This window comes from Cercospora kikuchii (genome assembly GCF_019650295.1).
Source record: "Cercospora kikuchii DNA, contig_00005, whole genome shotgun sequence".
Classification (NCBI taxonomy): domain Eukaryota; kingdom Fungi; phylum Ascomycota; class Dothideomycetes; order Mycosphaerellales; family Mycosphaerellaceae; genus Cercospora; species Cercospora kikuchii.
Window position 1 is genome coordinate 1,966,422 of NW_025408586.1, and position 21,091 is coordinate 1,987,512.

Below are 21,091 nucleotides of genomic sequence, written 5' to 3' on the forward strand. Positions count from 1 at the left end.
ACATACAGTATCTTGGAACCTGCTTCACAACATTCCGCACATTGCAACACAGTCTTCGGAGATACGACCGCAAATTGCACTGCAGCTTCAGCCGGCGACAAAAAGCTGTACGATCGCAAGTTGTGAATCCCTTCCAATCGCAACCACTGGGCTGAGGTAGAGTTCCGCAACCCAGCTGGAAGCAGCATTGTTGGTATTCAGTGGCTGAAGTGTCATGTGCGCTTCCGTAGCCCTTTCGCTACCAACTCATGCAGGTTTGCGCGAGCGTGGCAGGCATCGTGCACATCAGCCAGGGGAACATATTCATGGCGTCGGACGACATGTGTGCTTGGAATAGGAAGTAAAGATTGAGGATCGTTCGTTTCCCTTTCACTGCCGTACATGAAATGACATCTACAAATGATTGTGCACGCTTCTCAGACCAGCTGAGCACGATATTGTCTTCCGTGTCCTCTGCAATCCGTGCAAAGTCATGAATTCTTGGGCGCCACGTACGGAATCGTACGTTATCCTGAGGCGGAAGATGGTATCTAGATTTGACTTTACCGCCTCTTCGGTGTGTCACCTTTCGACTTTGAGGACTTGGACTTGGAAACGTCAACTGGTGGCTCGTTGGTACGTGGCTGGTCCGCAGAGGTGTCCTTCGGGAAATGAGCGCCCATGTCTGTTAACAGTTCCTTTTCACTATAGCCTTGTCAATTATGGCTCAAATCCACGCGTCTCTGTCAACGTACCGGGCCAACCTCTTTGACTCAGAATCGGTCATGGTTGATGGCATAGTCTTGTTGGGCGGCTCACCTTTGAATGTTGTGTCTCTTGTTCAGAAGGCAAGCAGTGTAGGTTTGTGACTTCAGCATCACGGCGAAGGAGGACCTTCTTATATCGCTCATTCTTGGTATCGGATGTTACCACCCTGCAGACTCTGGGTATGTTGCACTCACGATGGTTGCACGTAATGGATGTCCAGTGGCTCAGCGTGTCCGCGCAAGTCGCTCGTTCCCAAGACTCCTGGTTCGTGTTCCGCACTACGTGACGCTCTTGCTGCTCACTCTGTGCCGCCTCGAAGGAGCAATCGGGGATTCATGGCCGTCCGCGTGCCCAATGATTCCGAATTTATTGGACAAGGGAGGTATCGTGAACTCTGGAGCCCTGTAAGCCCGAAGTACCGGTCACCACTAGACACAGTACTGCTCGAGGAACGGGCAATGGCAGTGATCGTCGCCAGGGCATGCATGAATTCGTGTGTCTGATCCAGACCAATCGCCGTGCTGCAGTACCGAGGGCACTGTTGTCATGCATGCGAAGCTGACAGATTGATATGAACGAGGTAGTGACTAAATGCAAGCTTGACCAAATCCATACATCCCAGTCACCGACCACGCGGAAGCCAGCCAGGTGACATCCCGAGGCTGGGCCCTTAATTGGACGGAAGACGACGTCAAAATTGCCGATTGGAGTATGGAGAGTCGACGGGGCGGATCATGCTATTCCTCGATAGGTGAGAATCCAAATGCGGTCATTATACTCCTGCATGGTCCATGTCGCTGGGCCGTGATCTTGCCAGGATGGGTTGCGGAATTATCGCTTATTCGATGCTGCACATGCTGCGATCTTCGAATTTGGATCTTTGGCCGAGCATGGATGTCGCAGCGCGAACTTCCCGCATGCACAAACTTCAACGACCGACGTGGCAGTAGGTGCACAGAGCGAAGGTCGCCTCGGATGAAATTTTCAAGGCGCTCCACACCGGACCTAGGTCGCAGTGTACTGCGCGAAAGAAATCGTACATGGACTTCGTCCGGTGCCAACGTCAGTCGCTGGTCTCCAACCAGTCGTGCACCCCTTCGACGAGTTGCGCTGTTCCGACGATGCTTGAAAGATCTGGTGAAGTGAGATTTCGTCATACGTACGACGGCCCTATGCTTCCAGGGTCGCGAAGAGAGGCGAAGCCACGCGTGGCATGACGACCCCGGTTGCTAGCTCTTGTTGAGAGTCACTTCACTCCTGGTCGCCTTTGCTGCTTCGCGGGGCTTGACCGTCCTCCTGCAGGTCAAAGCTTCTGATTGCTTTGAAAGACATTAGCGATGACTACGACGATCCTCCCAGGTGAAGGCTTCTAGGCCGCGAAGAGGCGTCGTTGGTGCCCAAGCGGAGTCCATCATCCCAGATTTCGCAGAGCACAATACCGAGGTCTGACCCAGCGGCTGACGAAGTAGGACCATGATTTGTACTGCGCGCCCATGCGTACGACTTGCATGAGACTGCGCGTGAAACAGACAAAGGCAGCGAAGATGCAGCACTCGAGGTGAAGTTGAAAAAAGCTCACGGTTTGCTCCGGAATAGAGTCCGGAAGAGGCTACATAGAACGCATGTGAAGCGTGCGATGTCCCTGGAACGAAAGCCCATCCGGTCACGCATGTGAGAAGTGAGGTAAGAGACACATGGATCCGTGCTGTGGCTGCGCGACAGGAACAGGATGGTCGCTGATCTTTCAGGTCACACGGGCGTTGTGGCTTCGCGTCTCGAACGCCATCCAGCAGTGCTCAGCTTCTCTGGAAGACTCCATGGACCGAGAGCAGCGCCGTTGGTCGTGCAGAGGCGGATGAAGGATCTATGTTCGCGGCGCTGGCGTTGTTTCACAGCAGCTGAACGGTCATCCTAAAGTTGGAAGTTGTCTTCGCTGGCTCGACGAGGCCTTCATTCAGGGCGCACCCGTTTGCTTGTGGATGCGATGGCGTCCGGATGAGCTTGCATCCGTGGCAGTCGGAAGCACATGATGCGTGGCTCAGTAAAATCTCGCGCCATGTTGGTGCGAGGAAGAGAAGACGAGTGACGTTGGAAAGCGGAGGACGCTGGAAAAGTCTTGGCAACGAAGCCGTGGGTAGCAGCGCAGCATGAGCGGCTTTCTGTGCCAAACTCAAGTCTACAATACTGCCAGTCCTCATGAATTTCGTGTCCATACGCCATTGTGTGCGAAGTCTTCATCGAAGGGTATCGTTGGTCTATACAGAATCTGGCACAAACGGAACGCTATCTATGGCGGCAGCCCTTCAGTATTAATACAATCTATCCGGCTTGTCTGGAGTAGCATCATGCATGCTTCAGCCCAATTTTCCCTTCTCCTGCAAGCTTCTTTTGACGCCATTGCCATTCAACCAGTACGGGTAGGAAATGCCACAAATCAAAGTCTGGCCAGAGGATGTTGAGGAATTTGATTTCGGTGTTTTCGTGCACTTGCCACAGCATGAAGTCGGACAAGCGCGCAACACCCGATGTACGGATCAGTAAGTCCAGAGGCGGCGCATCGTGTGTATAAGTGTTTTTTGTCAGTGTCTCTGCCGTGATATTCTCCGGGTCTGGCAGATTTGCGGTCTTCCTTGTTGCAGCCTTGAGCACGGGTGATGTGGAATTCGACGTTTGTGACGAAGCTGGATCCATGTGCGACGAATTATCGAGATCCTGTGTCGATACCGAGTCGGCGTCGGAGGTGGCATGGGAAAACTCTTTGGGCGAATCCTCCTCCTCCACGGCCGGTAGATTTCGGCTGAGGATGTTTCTCTGAATGTGGGTTTCGCTGAACGGTCTCTTGAGCTGCGGACGTGTCGGCGGCTTGCTGAAGTCTCGGACGGTCTCTCGCACACTGTGCGTAATCTCCTCCCGTCCGGTGTAAGGAAAACATACGTTGAGCACGGCATTGTGATTGTGTTTGGTCATGTCCACTGCATGATCCATCTGAGCCTGCACATCCTCCCTCACCAGACTCTTGTCGCCCAGAATACGAACGCTCGCGCCATATCGGTCCAAGAGCTCTCCGTGCTGGCTCAGCTGTACGAGCTTCGTCTTGGCCATGTCCATCAGCGCGTCAACTTCATATTTGCTGCGCTTGAAGTTCTCAATGCTGAACGCGTAGACCGTCACAACGCGCACGCCACTCTTGTAACAGACTTCGAGGATTCGCGCCAGCGCTTCAAATCCCATGTTGTGTCCCTCGATCGTCTCGACTTTGCTTTGTCGTGCCCACCGCCTATTGCCGTCCATGACGAAAGCGACATGTTCCGGTATGGGGCCACATTTCAGACTGCCGATGAGCAATTCTCGCAACTGATTGATCCCCCATTCCACGGGAGGAGAAGAGAGGAGCCATTTCCGTAGGTGGGCGCTGTGCTGGTTTGTCGTCATGGTGTATATGCAGGTAGGCGGTCGAGTCGGAAATTCAGTCAGCGGAGCGGTCGGGATGTGTGCTGCGATTTATTACGAGTAGCATCGAGGCAGCAGCATTAGGAAAAGTAGGAGTGATGTGTTGTGGGAAATAGCTGCGACGTGGCTGAGCGCAGGCCTGCGCAATTGACACCAAGACTCTCTTGTCAATGCTCCGCGGACTCGACTTGTTTCCAATGTGCCAGCTGAGAGTTGGCTTTCGGCTGCTCCTTCCGCCACGCCTGAACGAGTGAAACCCTGCAGATGACGCGCCGCTCTTTCTCAGCCACATCTTGGCTGACGATGCACTGCTATACATGATGTGGCCATTCACTTGCATCGATGCAATTCAAAAATACCACGCTATAAATCTTCTTGCAATTTCCAATATCTACACACTCTTCTTGCCTTCCTTCATCATAGCAGCCTGTCTTGTTGCTTGCTGTCGCTGCACTGCGGCATTGTCGGCAAAAATTTGCTGTCGAGCCCCTGGCCACGCTGGTCTTTTTCCCATATCAAACAGTGCATATATCGCCGGCGAGGTCATTCCACTCTGACAGACATTATACAATTCCCGATCCTGCCACCACATCTTCCACGCACACCAGTTCACCCACCTTCCTACCGCACCAAAATGTTCTCTGATGCCGATACCTGCAGTACGATCTAACCACGCTGCATAGTCCGCCATCGGCACCATAAATGGGTAGAATGTCGATTGAGCACGATACTTCTTGGCCACAGCCGAACGCCAAGCTCTGTACTTTTGTCTCCAGTTTTCCATTTCTGTCAGGCAGGGGAGTGATGAGTTGCCCAACCATATCTGAGAGATGGCATTGAGTTGAATGAAGAATTGACTAAATCCTGGAAGTGCGAATGCTCCGTGCGCACACAGAGCAATCGAATTGCGGAGCTGAGGATTTTCGTGGATCGGAAAAATATGCCTATACCAATTGGACGGCTCTCCTGGCACGGGATATGGCTCGATTTCCTCAGGCAACTTCACTGGTACCTCGGCATCGTAGCCGGTGCAGTAAATCACCGAGTCAATTTCTTCTAGAATTCGCCCGCTCGTAAGCTCCGCGCTCTTCGGTCCCACGAAACGCTTGACAGCTGCCACTGGTTCACATAGCCCGGATTCCAGATGAGGCCAGATTGCGGAAGCAATGAGAGGAGTGGTGACAGCGAAAGAAGGAGCAGGACTCAGACCCCAGCTGGCCGGTTGATTGGGATAGGCCTTCTTTGACATCATGTTGAGGAGAAAGTCCATCATCCATGTGTGAAATGCCGGCAGGAAACCAGACAAATATACTAAGAACATCGTGAAATTTAGCGATGGCAAACGGTCAAAGACTGATCCGTCTGCATTGTATCGCGGCAGAAGAGTCAGGCCGGAGCGATGGGCCACATATATCTTGGTTGCGTGGCCCGCGAGAGCAGCGATTGCGTCCTGCGCCGACGCATGGAGACCAACAATCAGCACTGTTTGGTTCTTGTACTTCGCAGGATCGTGAAACTTGACGTAGTGGTCAGCAGGTCCTTCGAAGAGTTCGATGCCATCGAGTTTGGGAAACTTCGGTTTCGTGAAGGATCCGGTCGCTAAGGCAATCTTGTCGAAAAGCTCGACTGGTTGAGACTGGCCATTCTTGAGAGTCGACAAAGCCCATTTCGTACCGGTCCACGATAGCTCTGTAGCCTTGGTACTTAATCGTATGTGTGGCCATAATTCGAACTGCTCGGCATAGTCGTTGAAGTACTTGTAAAGCTGGCCCGCAGTGGGAAAGTCATCCATGTCCTCGGGCATAGGGAAACCAGGAATCGCAGACCTATAGGAAAGTGATGTCAGACAAGAGCTGATTCAAGCCAGCCAGTCGTGCACCTACCTGTATTTGCTGGAGTTGAACTTCGTGGTCTTGAGCGCCGACAGAGCTTCGTCTGCATCAGGCTTCCACAGGCCTCCTACCCAGGACCGGCCCTCGTATAGTGTGACATCGAAGCCATCTTGCTTGAAAGTCTTCAGAGCTATGAGACCTAGTGGCCTGCAAGAAAATCAGTCAGTAGACTCGTCTCTTGACCACGCTCAATCCTCACCCGCCACCAATGACTGCTACACGAGGCGCCATGTTCACTTGTGGTCGCCGGGCTATCGCTATCGTTTAGTAATCACTGTACCTGGACGCGGAGAACGCAAAATGGGTGAGAGATCAGGAACAGAAACTTCAGCTGGCAGTTATATGTTGTGCATCAGCTGGCGCCAGTCAGCAAATCCAGCTGAGGACAAACTTTGTGCGACCGTGGACCACTTTTCGTCCGACATGGGCACATAAAACCTATGAAGCCAGCACTGCTTCAGCTCGAAGGATCTTGCAACCCTACCACCGGATGCTGGCATGTGGTATGGAGCTTCGCCTGCTGATGAGCGGCTACGAGCGGAGAACTTGTGAAGGAACATCGGAGCGAGCGGACCAAAGTTTCGCCTATGAAAACAGGTTGCTCGTTCATCTAAGGAATACCAATGACGATGATAATGGTTCAAAGACGTGAGTGTTGATGTTGAACAGTGGTGGCAGTGGCAGTCGCACTAACGGGAAGGGGAGAATGTGACTCGGTATTACCTATTTTGGCTAAGCGTTGCTGCCTGAACTCTGTTTGAGAGTTCGCCGAACACGGACGAAGCCATCATCCGCACGCCGGCCTGCACATATCGCCATCAAGGTCGATTAGTCGCGTATGGTGATCAAAAAGTAAGGTCAGAAACGCACCGGGGTCGACTGCACTTCACTCATATTGAGCGACGTCGTTGATGGCGATAAACAACCCTTCCACCGAAAGCCAGAACATGAAGCAAGAGATCTCCTCTTCGACCCCGCTCAATGACCGAGCTCCATGGTTGTCAGTAAATCCAGAGCTTCAAGAGGGTAGGTCATTCTGTTGTAATAAGTAGCAGACCTATCCTCATTCATCTCGGAGCATCTTATCTTGCGAAGCTCGCTACAGCATAATTATCATCCTTGCAGTACATCTACCTTGAAGCGGAAATGGTCGACGCAGTCAAATCAGCTTTGGGCATGGGCAAAACAGTCCCAGACTTCGATGACCTTCCCAAGGTCGAGGGAATGCCACAAGGTAAGCAGAAGTGCTATTCTCTCAACGCAAGTATGTGGGCAGGGCTAAACAGCTTTCAGGCTGCGCGTGGGGAGTCTGGGATAAATTCCGAGAGGACGGAAAGAAAGATATCTATGGCACTCTGAATCTCCTCACTCCAGCAGTCGTCAAAGCTGCGTACGCCGAGGCCAAGGAAGGCGTCCATGTATCCTTGAACTGGCCCATTGGAGCTATCAAGACGCCCGGATTCATGCGCAAGGGACTTGTACACAAGACTTTCTCCTTTGTCGACACTCCTCTGGCGGCCCACGGCTACGACGATGAGATCGAATTCAATACCCAGTGCAGCTCTCAGTGGGACTCTCTGATGCACTTCCATCATCAGCCAAGTCAGTCAGGCTATAATGGCATCAAAACTACTGCAGAGGAACTGGTGCAAGCGCACGGTAACGAAGACAAGGATAAAATGATTGCAACTTTGAATCACTGGCACGATCGTGGCGGAATGGTAGCACGTGGAGTTTTCATCGACTTCAAGAAATATGCCGATGAAACTGGTCGAGCTTTCAATCCCTACACGGATGACAAGATCACGATCGAAGACATCGAGACCATTGCAAAGAAGCAGGGTGTTGAGTTCAGAGAAGGCGATGTTATCATCATTCGATCTGGCTTCACTGAGGGCTTGACTGATAAGACTGGCGAGGAGCAAGAGAAACTTATGGGTTCTCACCGTGTCTGTGGCGTTGTCGGCACCCCAGAGGCAGCCAAGTGGTTCTGGAACAAGCACTTCTCGGCAGTCGCAGGCGACATGATCGCATTCGAGCACATCCCGTCCGTGGTCGATGGCAAAGAAGTACCAGTCTCCGACCTGGTGTTACATCAATACTTCCTGGCCCTGTTCGGAATGAGCATTGGCGAGCTTTGGGATTTGAAGGCATTGAGCGAGACTTGTGCCAAGTTGAACCGATATTCTTTCTTGTTGACCAGTGTGCCATTGAATGTACCAGGTGCGATTGGCTCGCCACCAAATGCTTTGGCCATCTTCTAAAGAAGGACGATATCAAATCTGATCCGGTGTATGTACGCAAGTAGTTTGCAGACCAGATACTGAAATTCTTGCCCTTCTATCGAAATTCGAATGACATCAACCCCTGAAGAATCTTGAGGCACAACATAGGCATGAAAGATATCTTGCGCATAGCGCCACGCAATGTGCATACAATCTTTGTGGTGTTTGAATGGTAGTATGGTGCAGCCAAGACCGCAAGCGTGTGCTGGCGGGGCACTGTGAGCCCAGAAGAAAGCCACGGCTAAAAGATTTGCCTGAGAGATCCGATTGTGCATAAGCCGAGAAGCACAACTTTTGCCGCATGCATCGAGGTTGAGAATAGATATATGTTGCGATCATAGAGCATCGAAACTAGATATCAGAAAGCAAGAAATCTGTTCCGCAGCATCTAATACTTTGCACACTTGGACGAGCTTCATCTACCACCATGTCTCCCATCGCTATTACAGACGACTCTCGGGAGTACAGCATAGCATGCATGCCAGCAGATGGCATCGGCCCAGAAGTCATCGATGCCGGAGTTGATGTTCTGAAGACATTGAGCGCTGCTTCAGGCGCCTTCAAGCTCAACTTCGAAAACTACGACTGGTCATCAGAAACCTACAAGAAGACTGGCAAATATATCCCAGACGGCGGACTGGAAAGTCTCAAGAAGCACGATGCGATTCTCTTCGGTGCAGTGGGAGCTCCAGACGTACCAGATCATATTTCATTGTGGGGTTTGAGGCTAGCAATCTGCCAGCCATTCCAGCAATACGCCAACGTTCGACCAACGAAGATCTTCAAGGGCACACAGTCACCTTTGAGAAATGCGAGCACTGGCGACCTGGATTGGGTGATCATTCGTGAGAACTCGGAGGGCGAGTATGCTGGGCAGGGAGGCCGCTCACATCGCGGTCAACCTTGGGAGACGAGCACGGAGGTGTCTATATTCACCCGGCATGCTGTGACTCGGCTGTTGCGATTCGCTTTTGAGACAGCACAGAAGAGGCCGAAGAAGCACATCACTGTTGTGACGAAGTCGAACGCACAGCGTAATGGTCCGTACCCTAGTAGCAGCGAGATGGGAATTGGAGTAGGTTGCTGACTTCGCACACAGGAATGGTGATGTGGGACGAAATCGCGCTTGAGGTGTCCAAAGAGTTTCCAGATGTTGAGATGTAAGCAAAATCGTGAGCATGAGGCTATTGACCAGCTTGCTGACCAGACAATCTATTGCAGGGACAAAATGCTCGTCGATGCCATGACATGCCGCATGGTGTTGCAGCCAAACTCGCTCGACACGATTGTTGCAACGAACCTGCACGCAGACATCCTCAGCGATCTCGCAGCAGCTCTCGCTGGGTCTATCGGTATTGCTCCTACTTCAAACCTCGATCCTACACGCCAGGTATGTCTCTTTCCTTCCCAGCTCATTCGCTGCATGCTGATTTTCCTTCAGAATCCAAGCATGTTCGAGCCAATTCACGGTTCAGCCTTCGACATTACCGGCAAGGGCGTTGCGAACCCAGTTGCGACTTTCTGGACGGCTGCGGAGATGCTGAAGTGGCTCGGTGAGGAAGAGGCTGCGGATCGATTACTCGAATGCGTGGAAGAGGTCTGCGGGCAAGGCATTCTCACACGCGACCTCGGGGGTACTGCTGGCACGAAGGAAGTGACCGAAGCAGTGAAATCGGCCATCAACCGATCATACAAGACCCAAAAGGGCGTGTCGTGAGCGGGCTGCCCTGTTATACCCGAGACATAGAGCTGTCGATAGAATCTTCATGCGCATACACCCTTGTGCGCATCCGTGCCATTTTGATACCTGATGCGCCAGTACCTTCGTTTGTTAGCGAGCTAGGCGAGTTCCGTGCCTTGGGAGGGAGAGCATCGCGCTCGACGATCGTATCGTGTGGCGGAGGAATATTGTTCCAGCTAGTGTTTTGCGTGAAGTGATCGTCGTGGTGGCGCGAAGCTTGCACGTCACGAGGTTGACGGTCTTGGCAGCACGCGACAACCATCTGTGATCTGCGGCGCTCTTTCAACCACCAGCACCATCATCAATCCGTTACATCTCTCCCACCGATCCAGACTCTCACCATGCTGTTCGGACTCATCAGACTGCGGAGCATCATCAATATATCCGCTGGAGTCTTCATTGGCTGGCATCTGCACGACTATGCCCACGAGCGTGGAGTCTTCGCCGCGCTGCCCGACCAGACGGGCTCAAGCACCAGAAGCGTCGACAGGCCGAAAAGGGCAGGCGGCTCTTAGGAAGGTCCGTTACTGCAGTCCTCGTTGTCGCTTCGCAAAACTATAAACCTGGCCCGTATTGAGTACATATCTGGTCTGTCACGCAGCCAGGCCATGCCGATCAGAGGGACTTTAGCCGCCACTACACACCAAACACCGATGTTGCAAAGAAGAAGCGCTCACAGAATCTTGTGAAACGTGCAAACTCTTGGCACCTTATCTCTCGTGTATCATTCGTAGGCCGCGAACGGCTTGCAACGGCGAACTGGCGAAGTTCAACGCTTGGCCCGAGCTGTGGCTGACCTCTGACCTCTTGGTATGCATACACTACTTTCACGCCAGCCAGTAAGGTCACCATCTACACGAGTTGATCTGCTGCAATCTACTGGATGAGGAAGGACAATAGCATACGTCGTTTTCTGGGAGGGCACCCGTGGATATCGAAGATGAACATTTCCTGGGCATGTTACGCCTTTTGGCTGGTACTGGCTGGTCGTCTCGCTTCGTGGTGGCTACCTGATAGCCACCATAGCGTCGCATTGCCACCTCCCACAGCAGGTTAGAGCTCGCTGGACTCTGGGTCCCAGCGATGACGGACATGTGTACTGCCATAGCGATAAATATGTCTAGCCTCCACAGACATCTGGGTTTCATCTGATCCTACGACACTTCCAGTTTCAGGCAGAGCGGTTCGCCTCTTGCTCTTTCCAGTCCCCTTCTCTTCTTTCAATTTGTCGTTGCATTCAATCATGGTCCGTCTAGTATGGCTTGCGTCAGCCATGGCCAGCACGGCCGTGGGCAATCTCATTCTCGGCCAGGGCAGAGAGTCGTTCTCGAAAGAAGAATACGTTTCTGGTGAAGTTCACATGAGTCTTCGAGAACGAAAACTGGAATCATGGAAGAAGGCAGAAGAGGCAGGCGTCTTCGCCTCTGCACAGTATCCGGAGCTTGGCTACACCAAATGCGTCAATGGTCGTGCAGTGGCTAGCCCAGGTGGTGCTGCAAACACCTTTCGATGCCAGAATATGGACCTCTACCACTTTCTTAGCCACGACACGTTGGGCGACACCCGCGGGGAGGGTTCATCGTCGTGGGGTTGGACGAACACAGATGGACGAGAATTTGTAAGTAAAGCAGTCTTGCACGTTCAATATGTCTCCTCTAGTTCGCGGCCCTTCGGTCGAATGTTGGTCCATTCCGATCGCAAGTGCTGATATAGGGCATTTCAGGTAGCCATCGGCCAGTTTGGAGGCACAGCCTTCGTCGAGATCAACCGCGATGGCAAGATGTTGTATCTTGGTCGCCTGCCTGCATACTCTGTGGGCTCGGAGTGGCGCGAGATCCGCTCCTACAAGAATTATATGGTGATCGGTAGCGAGGCCCAGAATCATGGCATTCAGATCTTTGGTAAGATTGCTAGAACCAAAATTTATCGCAGCTTGCTAATTTTCTTCCAAAGACATGCGAAAACTGCTCAACATTAACCCAGCATCGCCGCGTCAATTCACTCAGGCGGATTTGACTTCGTGGACCCGAACTCTGTTGCCGACCGGCCGAGCCCACAACGTGGTCATCAACGAGGAGAAACAGTACTTCGCTGCTGTCGGAGCACTCCCTCGCACTGATGTCTGCCGTAGTGGCTTCGCCTTCTTCGACATGACCAACCCGGCAAGCCCACGGTCCCTGGGTTGCGCAGCAGGCGACGGATACGTCCACGACGCCGAATGCCTTGTATACCGCGGCCCAGACACTCGCTATACTGGAAAGGACATTTGCTATGCGTACAATGTGCGTTGCCTCCCCTTCTCCTTCCCGTCCCCTTGACGTCTTCTTTTTTTTTATTGTTCAAAGACAAGAATACATTCTGACAGCCTCTACAGGAGGACACCCTCACCGTGTACGACGTCTCAAACAAGGCCAACGTTACAAATATCATTAGCAAAGTGACCTACCCGGGTGCGCGATATGTACACCAAGGCTCGGTCCTCGACCGCAACAATCAGCAGTACATTGTCATGGACGACGAGATCGACGAGCTCGAGAGAACAGGCGTCTCTGCCAACGGGTTCGCCACGACATACATTGTTGACATTCGTGACCTCCGCAACCCAAAGATTACTGGAAACTACCAGATGCGTCACCGCGCGATTGACCACAACCAATATGTTATTGATGGTAAGCCCGCTCGCAGTGGCATGTGCCCGAGCCAGAAAGCAGTGGCTGACTCTTATACCACAGGCTACTCATACCAATCATCCTACGGCGCAGGCGTCCGTGTCTTCGATGTCCGCTCCATCCCAAGCGACCCCACAGGAAAGAGCGTTTGCGAGGCAGGTTTCTTCGACATCTACCCTGAAGACGACAACCAGACAGGAGGCGGCCAGATAGAGTTCTTGGGAACATGGAGCAGTTATGCCTACTTCAAGTCAGGCTACATTTTCGTCAACACGATTGAGCGCGGTGCGTTCGTCGTCAAAATGACAAGCAAGACTTGTGCATGATAACCGCAGATACCTCTGATTGCACCTACCTCTGAGTGCAAGCGCCTCATTAGATCGGTTCTCGATCCATGAGAAGCTTTCCCGATTTGCTTAGCGACCTGCGGTTGCACTCAGAGGCAGTTGCATTCGGAAGTCGCCACGGTTTAAGACGAGAGAAGATTACACGTTATAGTCTCAGGTCAGACGAAAAATTTCACACGAAGACCACGACAGGCACAAAAAAAATGAGGACCAATTGTCTATTTCATTCATGTCTCATGAATCTCTACCAATACATCTCATCGTTCCAAGGCTGCTGTTTGACCTTGCTATGTTACACTGTCGTTCCACGTCGTAATCCTTTTTCTACACACGGCTGAGCGCTGAAGCATGAAAAGGGCTCAGATTGCCAAACTTCGCAACATGATCCATCTTCTCCTGATCAGTCCAAGAAGCGGATTCGGCAGCTTTCTAAGCAAGGTCGCTGCTGCTGTCCCAACCATCTTCGGCATCTTCGTCGTCACTTTCGTACTCGTCGGAGTCTTCCTCTCTCGATCTGATGACACCAGAAGGAAGTGCCGATCCCGTCGTCTCTGATTCCCATTGCGCAACGAGAGAGCCCAGATCCTCAAGCATTGCCAATGTCTGCTGTGCCCTCTCCCACTCTATTCTGAGGTCCAATGGCAGCGAACTTCCGTTGCCGGCGGAGATTTCGTCGGCCACCTGGGTTCTGAAGCTTTCCAAGTACGGCGCGATGTACTGGTAAACGTGGATTATGCTCTCAAAGCGTGCGCGAGAACGGCCCTCATCATACGCGAGCTGCATCTCAAGTCCGCCTTCCCGGACAAGCTGGGCAGCGAGTCGCGCATGTACGGTAACCACATCCGGCTCTGTGAGGTCCGGGTTCCGGTCGTAGACGTTCTGGACGACAAAGTTCGCTGTGGGTTCGCGGACGCCGCTCGCCTTGATGAGCAAGAGGTGTTTGACCCACAAATCGAGTGTCATCAGAACCACAGTCGGAATCTCTTCCATCGCCGAGGGCAATATTTGAAGAAGCTCTCCTTCGGAGCCTTCCCAGGCCGGCGTAACTCTAGCTACCGCCGCGAACACTATTTGAGCATCGTTTTGCGATTCAGTGTTCGTGCAGAAGTGCATTGCCAGGCTCAGCAGCGCACTAAACTGCTCCTCCTCACTGTCGATATGCTGCATCAAGCTGTTTCGAGTAGCGCCGTAAAGCTCCGGGCTAGCATTCGGGCCAACAAGGGCCCCAAGCAATTTACCCGGCGCGAAGTCTTTCCAGCTTCCACTGTTGGTAACCTCCGCATATCTGGCAGCGCGGAGCCACGTGAACACGTGAGAGACGCCAGAAGTCTGTGCCAGGAGGGCAAGCTCGCGTTCCTTCAACAGTGTCTTGCCATTCTGAACGACATGTGGCTCCGTGCCTGGGCTGAAGTTGTTGATATCGAGTGTCTCGAGGTGGTTCTCAACAAAACTCAGAAGAAATTGGTACACAGCGGCCATCTTCTCGGGAAGTGTAAGTATCTGATCAAATAGCCCCGGGTATTTAGCTCTCGTTGCCTTGTCGAAAGGCAGACGGATCATCTCGAACGCCCAAATCCAGTAACCGCAATCCAGCATTGCAGCAGTGTCCGAAGGTCCGATCGCTGCCAACGAGCCTGCAAAGGACAGGTAGTCGGACCAGTCCAGTGCCACGACAGATTCGGGCCTGTGAATGTAGTATGCGTGCAGATTTCTAAGCTGACTCACTACAAAATCATGACACGCCCGATCGTGCCCTCGCACTTTGGACAGCGCACGGTACAAGAAGGACTGGATCGTGGCCCTGGCAGCCTTCTTACCGCTGCCAAGGATGCCCCAGAACCAAGTGTCTTTCACAAGGTCCCGGAGCACACAGTCAACCAGCTTCGGATTGTCGGGGAACATTGCGTAGAGCCCATTGAAGCACATGTTCAGTTTCTTGACCGGCGTTGGATCGCAAGAGGCGATACGCTGGATGAAAGTCGTGCTGACATTGCTCAGTGCCTTCGTGAAGTCGTCGAGAGGTGTCTCTTCGCGAGTCTCATGCGACTGCTGCTGCTCGCCATCTTCAGCCTTTTCATTGTCGGAGCCCGCGTCGGATGAAGCTTCAGGGCTGGGCGAGTCGCCCGATGGCGCTACGAAGCCAGACAGCTTACTTTGCGCCAAAATCCATTCCATGAGCGCTGCGAAGTCCGCGTCAAACAAATGGGCGTTTCGATGGCACATCGCATTGTGCTTGCGGATTTCGTCCTCCAGATCGTTATCGAAGGCTACCCGCGGCGGAAGCACAGCTTGTGACACGGGGTCAAGAGAGATGAATGGTAAAGCAATTTGTTCCTCGAGGACACGCTTACGTTCATAGAACAACACATATGCATTGTCCGAGCGCTCATTGCCGCTGTTGAATCTGAGACCGCCAAAGCACTCGTGCTGCACCTGTGCTAAGCCGTCTTGACAAGTCGTCACGTTCCTGTCTTCGAGCTTGATCCAAGTCCGCGAGCCAGGAATTCCAGTGTTGCGCAGGAGAGTGTATGACCAATAGTGTCCGAAGCCGTTGGTTCCCATGTGCACAATGACACCCACAAGCTCGAAGAGATCTTCGTCTACGCTTGTTTCGGGATTGTCGAGGTATGCATGATGATACTTGGACATATCAATGGTCTGAGGGAATTCAAAGCGATCGTTGACCTTGGTTTCAACGCCATTGATGGGGTCGAATTCGAAACGCTTCAGACAGAATGTCAGGTTGTCAGGTATCACATCTGGACAACTCCTTCTCATGGCATTGACAAGACGTCCATCGCCATCTGGATCGCAGGATTGGCACCGATACTGATTGGTACCCTGCATCGGCTCACCCTGGACAAGCTCGTCAAGAGTCTCAGCGAGATCCTTCTTGTTCTTGACTACAATAGGCAGATCCACAAAGGACTCCGTCCGTGGAGAGACGTGGTTACATTCGCCCTTGATCTGGGTGATCAACTTCCCGGTATAGAATTCTGCCAAAGCCTTCTTCGCGGTTTGATTAGGCATCTCGAGCTCGAGCTTGCTCAGGAAGTCCTCGTAGAAGCCGTGCACGTCCTCTTGCGAGCCGACCTCAGTGCCAAGTGCGATGGCGAGTTTAGATGTGGATGCCACTGGGTCGGCGCTGTTCTGCATCCAAGCAAAGAGGCTTTTCAGTTCTTGAAGCAGGATCTGCTGGCTCGGTCTCATGTTGTCAGTCGGCGTATCGAATATGAACTGGCGAAATTTGACGTTGGCGAACAACTGCTGCAGAAGAGAATTCATATAGCATGTCTGGCCTAGATTTGTCAGACCGGAGCACTGAGCGGGTGGGCGCAAATAATCCTTGCGCCCTGGAAATCGGTCGGCAGGACTGTTGCGTGTTGCCTGAAGAGGCTTATCCATGGCGCGCAGCAGTTCTTGAAAGTCTTCCTTGGTCACACAGACTGTTCTGAGGAGCTCATAGGCTTCGTGACGAGACTGTGGATGATATAGTTGCCGTGATGTAAACTCGATCGAGCCTGCATTGGAGGTCCGGGGAGAGCCGTCCGCGTCGTGTTGAGCGTCATCCGCGAATAAGAATTGTGAGAATATCTCTGCAGCCAGTCCCGGCAACTCCAAGGGCTTCTTGAAACTGCGCAGAATGCTGATAGATTCCTTGATAAGTCCAAACAATCCAGTCACGACCATATCAAGAATAGGAAGGTCCTCGGACTCGGCATGCTCGTATTCCCACATCGTGTCGAGCAACGATTTCGTGATTTCTCGAGCACTTGTTTCGTCGGTCCACAGCTTCGAATTGTTGAGCAACAGCTGAGTGGCAAGATCGAAGAACTGCTTTGCACGATCGCCGTGAGACAGAGCTCGCGGCAGTATGTCCAGCACAACCTTAGTGTAGAACTCGATGGCAGCATCAGGGGTGCTTTGGTCAATGCTGAAGTTCTTGACGAGGGCCGCGGCACACGCAGACAGCTCGATATCATCGTGAAAGAGAATTTTAGCATGCAGTTCGGTCACGTAGACGTCTTCCGTGAACTTTTGCCAGGCCAGCGGCTGCCGTCGACAAATTTCCTGCAAGAGCTCGAATGCGCCCTTGATCAGCTCATGTCGGGCCCGGACTTGTTCTTGTGGTGTTGAAACAGCATACTCGCAGATACGAATAATGCATGTAGCAAAATGCACCGGCTCATCAATGAGTGTTTCGATTGTTGGCGCTGAAGGCCTCTCCCGCAGGAACGCGGTTAAGATGCGCATGATCTGTACACAGATTGCTTCCTGCTCAGGAAGCGAGTGGTGCTCAAGGGTATTGATCAGCATCGCGATACCATGAACAACAAAAGCCTCATCAGCAACGCCTAGCCGGGCCAGATCTTTCAAATGTCGCTCAATCGTGTTGAGGTAGAACATGGTTCTCCATCGGGACTCAGGAGGGAAAAGGACGGATGCAGAAACCTGTTCGGAGCACAGCTTCGTGCGGATATGCTTGGGAATTGGAATGCTGATAAGCAGCCCAAAGACCTTCGCCGCGATCGGCTCTGCCGCATCCAGGAGCTTTTCCAACTCGTCGTGGTGCTCCAGAACTTGCTGCTCAATCGCTCCTGTGCATGTCAACAATTTGCCAACATCACTCAAAATGCTATGCTTGGGGCTGATAGCAATCACACCTGAGATCTGTACACCAAGATCTGACAACAGGCTGTCTGCCCGGCCTTCTAAAGCAATCTCGTGGCCTGCCACAATCATGCGATGAGATGCAGCCCCTGTGATGTCAGGTAGCCTGGAAAGCAGCTCAGACACTTTAGTCTCAGCATTTGCACGCACGCTCACCACACGTGGATGATGGTGTCCATAGCCCTGAACTTCCAGTGTGTATTGAACAATGCTGCCCTGGGCATCACCGTCGAGGCAAAGTTCTGGATTCAGTGTGCCGTCGTACAGATCAGCATGTTGCTTGCTGCCGTTGAGTACAGCCTGAAGAAGACCAATTTTGCCAGTCACATCCGCGACACCTTCCTTATGCTCAGGCAAAGCTGCTCTCGCGGACTGCTCGCATGCCTTGCCAATCTGTCGCTCGGCGAATTTGGTATGACATGCAAGGATCGAGCTCTTGCTGACGCCACCCCTTGGCAGGATGAAGAGTACTTGGCAGATTAGTTCTTGAGCGATCGCGGACACATGCCATGGACTTTCAGCGACCTGTACCAGCTTCATCCAGGTTGTGAGGTCCAGTATCTGAGAGAACTCTTCATCTGCTTGTTCACGCTGCAGCCACACTTGCAACTTGTGACACAAGTGATCAAGCAAAGCTTGCGTGGTGTACCGCGGCGAGAGATCCATGACCTCAGTCCGAAGCCACTGCGTGAGTAATTGGCGGGCCACAGGCGTATCTCGAGCAAATGCGCGCCATGCTCGTTCGCGTGCAGCATTGCAGATCGCCAGGTCACCAATGGTGTATTCGAAGATAAGTTTGGACAGTCCCTCATTCGGCTTTGAGCCAGCGCTTTGAAGGAGCCGAATAAGCAATTCAAGCCTTCCGTCCATGGCGCCCACATCGTAGGTCTGCAACTGAGTGACCGAAGTTATGCGATTCTCTGACACATACCGCACCATTTCATCGACCGCGGCTTCGACAGAGAGAAGACCAAGGAGACCTCGAACCTCTTCCTCAGATCTGTCATCATGCAAGAACATCACCACGATCTCAATGCAAGTCGTGGCGTACCTTGTGGACTCGACGATATGCGGGATGCAGCGGCGGAAAATCTCGACTCGATCTTCGGCATCGGACTGAGGTGATTTTGTGAAGCGCAAGAGCTCCAATTTAGCCGTCTGCCTTAAATGAGCTGATAATGCGGTTCGGTTTGTAGCATCCACGCGCATCATGATGTCGATGCTTATGAATGCGGTCGCGAGCCGCTGACAGCTACCCGATTCCGAATCGGCTTTGACCTGAACTTTTTGAAATAGTTCTGTGAGAGACTCGACCACATCCTGACCCAGCTTGATCGGCTCTGTGGTGGTGTACTTTTTCGCCAAGTACAACAGGTTGTCGAAGCCCAAATACTTGGAGACGTCGGTCAAGATCATAAAAGCGGCTTTTGCGAACTCTCCCTCGACGCTATTGGTGCAAGAATTCCATATTATATCGGTCTCGAACTCCGTGTATGCGTTCGTCACGGCGAGAAAGCCAATAACGTCCTGACTATGCTTGACCAAGCTCGCGTGGGAATCTGGCCCAAAGATGTATTTTGTGAAGTCGTTCGTCCGAAGGAAACGCGATGCGTATTGTGGCACGGGGTGATCGACTCCACCGTTGGCGACTTTGTACTCATGGAAAATGTGCCGTAAGCGCGCGCTCAGCAGTGTCAAGCCGTTACTCCGCACGTCCATGATGTCGCTGAAGACGTAAGATCGATACGCTTGCAGGGCCCACGAGGTCACTATCAGCTCCCTCAAGATATCCTCATTGTGCTCGCTCACGTCCTTCAACTGGGCCAGCGACTCGTCTTCCCGGCGGTGCTCGGCAAGGAGCCCATCGTGATCGCTCCTCACATATTGTCGATAGAGGTTGAAGATGCCCTCTTCATCTGCTGATCGTATCATGACTGCGAGCAACTTTTGCGAAACTTCGACAAGCAGCTGATGAAAATACTCCGGAAGAGCTCGTGAATGCTTGGCACACACAAGAGGAAGTAATGTCAAATGGCATGTGGCTAGAAGGCGATCGATGTCTTTGCTGACTGTCAAATCGAGCGCATGGGCGATGCGAAGAATCGCGTCCATGACTGGCCATGAGTTGTCGATCTCGCGATCGTGCTGAGACAATCCGTGCAAGAGTTGTGACAACGCTGTCAGTGTCGCCGGGTAGAAGTCTCGCCTCCATTGTTCTGCCTGCACCTTCGCATCAAATCCCAGCTTGGTGTGGCAATATGCTCGCAAAGAGAAGGCACCGTGCAAAGTCACTGTCTGCGCGAGGACTTGAACCCAACAGAGCATGGGCACGTGGTGGCGAGTCTTCGTTGTCTGTGCAGAGTCTCTCCTCGAAACAGCAGAATCGAATGCACTGGGGAGGCATGACACCAGTCGATGGGCAAGTGCCACTGTCGCTTCTGTGAATCGCTGGACGCTACGACCCAATGCATCGAGTTCGTAGCGCGTGACTTCGTCCTCCGGAAACAGATCCCCTTGCCGTTGGAAAATGCTGAAACAGAGTACTCCCAGTTGAGAGAAGAAGTCGGCATCATCCAAGTACCTCTCACGGACGTCAGAGCTGTCGGGAGAAACTTGTGTGACATGGTTGTCTAGCCATGTCCCAAGACGGTCGAAAAAGATTGGTGACAGATTGCTCTCCGCTTCGTTGACGGTGTTAATCAAAAAGTTGACCTGATCAATAGGGCGGATGGTTGGCTGGATCGGGTCTAGATGCAAGGTGCTGCTGAAAAGTTCCATGTTGTTGTCATCCTGCAACTCGATGGCACTGCTGATGTTATTAACGAGATCGATCTCGTCTGGTGGGAGTGCCTCGACGACCACACTGTCGTCGCTAGGGTTCGGTGAAGCTTCGACCTCTTCACTTAGTCGTTGTCGCTTGCGCGTGAGGTCGGGATTTGCGTCAGCGAGGTGGTCGCGACTCCAGTCGCCGTTGACGGCAGCGGTCATGGTGGAATAAGCGCGGCAGCAATCACTGGGCTGAGCCCTGCATGATCGTTGGAGAAAGCGCAGTCGATGAAGTCGCGGTAGGTGTGGTGGCGCCGATCAGCGAGATTCGTGACGAAAGGGCACGTTCTTTTGTGCGACGACGGCAGCCTGATTGCGCGTTCAGCCGTGGCTGACTGTTTGTGCGCTCCTGAACCAGAACGCCCAAACTCCCCGTGAAGCAATCGTATTCACAGCAGAAAGCGAATAATCTTTTTTAGTAGATCGCGTCGGTCGTCGCGCCTCTACGCGTTGATGCTCAAAG

At 52.6% G+C, this 21,091-nt stretch overlaps 6 protein-coding genes across 6 annotated transcripts; 3 read left to right on the forward strand and 3 right to left on the reverse strand.

Annotated features, from left to right (window-relative positions):
- Positions 1-3,090: 3,090 nt before the first annotated feature.
- On the reverse strand, positions 3,091-4,179 carry CKM354_000854000 (uncharacterized protein; the record flags this gene model as incomplete). The annotated part of the gene is made up of 1 exon (XM_044803920.1): positions 3,091-4,179. The coding sequence occupies one exon, from the start codon at positions 4,177-4,179 to the stop codon at positions 3,091-3,093; it is 1,089 nt and encodes a 362-aa protein (XP_044659855.1).
- A 409-nt stretch (positions 4,180-4,588) lies between these two features.
- CKM354_000854100 (uncharacterized protein) lies at positions 4,589-6,320 on the reverse strand (the record flags this gene model as incomplete). The annotated part of the gene is made up of 3 exons (XM_044803921.1): positions 4,589-6,023; positions 6,081-6,236; positions 6,289-6,320. 3 exons carry the CDS (start codon positions 6,318-6,320, stop codon positions 4,589-4,591), a joined length of 1,623 nt encoding a protein of 540 aa, XP_044659856.1.
- A 915-nt stretch (positions 6,321-7,235) lies between these two features.
- On the forward strand, positions 7,236-8,353 carry CKM354_000854200 (uncharacterized protein; the record flags this gene model as incomplete). Its single annotated transcript, XM_044803922.1, has 2 exons — positions 7,236-7,323; positions 7,383-8,353. 2 exons carry the CDS (start codon positions 7,236-7,238, stop codon positions 8,351-8,353), a joined length of 1,059 nt encoding a protein of 352 aa, XP_044659857.1.
- A 448-nt stretch (positions 8,354-8,801) lies between these two features.
- CKM354_000854300 (uncharacterized protein) lies at positions 8,802-10,091 on the forward strand (the record flags this gene model as incomplete). Its single annotated transcript, XM_044803923.1, has 4 exons — positions 8,802-9,414; positions 9,474-9,534; positions 9,596-9,764; positions 9,816-10,091. The coding sequence occupies 4 exons, from the start codon at positions 8,802-8,804 to the stop codon at positions 10,089-10,091; spliced, it is 1,119 nt and encodes a 372-aa protein (XP_044659858.1).
- A 1,267-nt stretch (positions 10,092-11,358) lies between these two features.
- CKM354_000854400 (uncharacterized protein) lies at positions 11,359-13,110 on the forward strand (the record flags this gene model as incomplete). The annotated part of the gene is made up of 5 exons (XM_044803924.1): positions 11,359-11,733; positions 11,839-12,016; positions 12,069-12,397; positions 12,490-12,784; positions 12,848-13,110. The coding sequence occupies 5 exons, from the start codon at positions 11,359-11,361 to the stop codon at positions 13,108-13,110; spliced, it is 1,440 nt and encodes a 479-aa protein (XP_044659859.1).
- Positions 13,111-13,560: 450 nt separating this feature from the next.
- CKM354_000854500 (uncharacterized protein) lies at positions 13,561-20,790 on the reverse strand (the record flags this gene model as incomplete). Its single annotated transcript, XM_044803925.1, has 1 exon — positions 13,561-20,790. The coding sequence occupies one exon, from the start codon at positions 20,788-20,790 to the stop codon at positions 13,561-13,563; it is 7,230 nt and encodes a 2,409-aa protein (XP_044659860.1).
- Between the last annotated feature and the right edge of the window lie 301 nt (positions 20,791-21,091).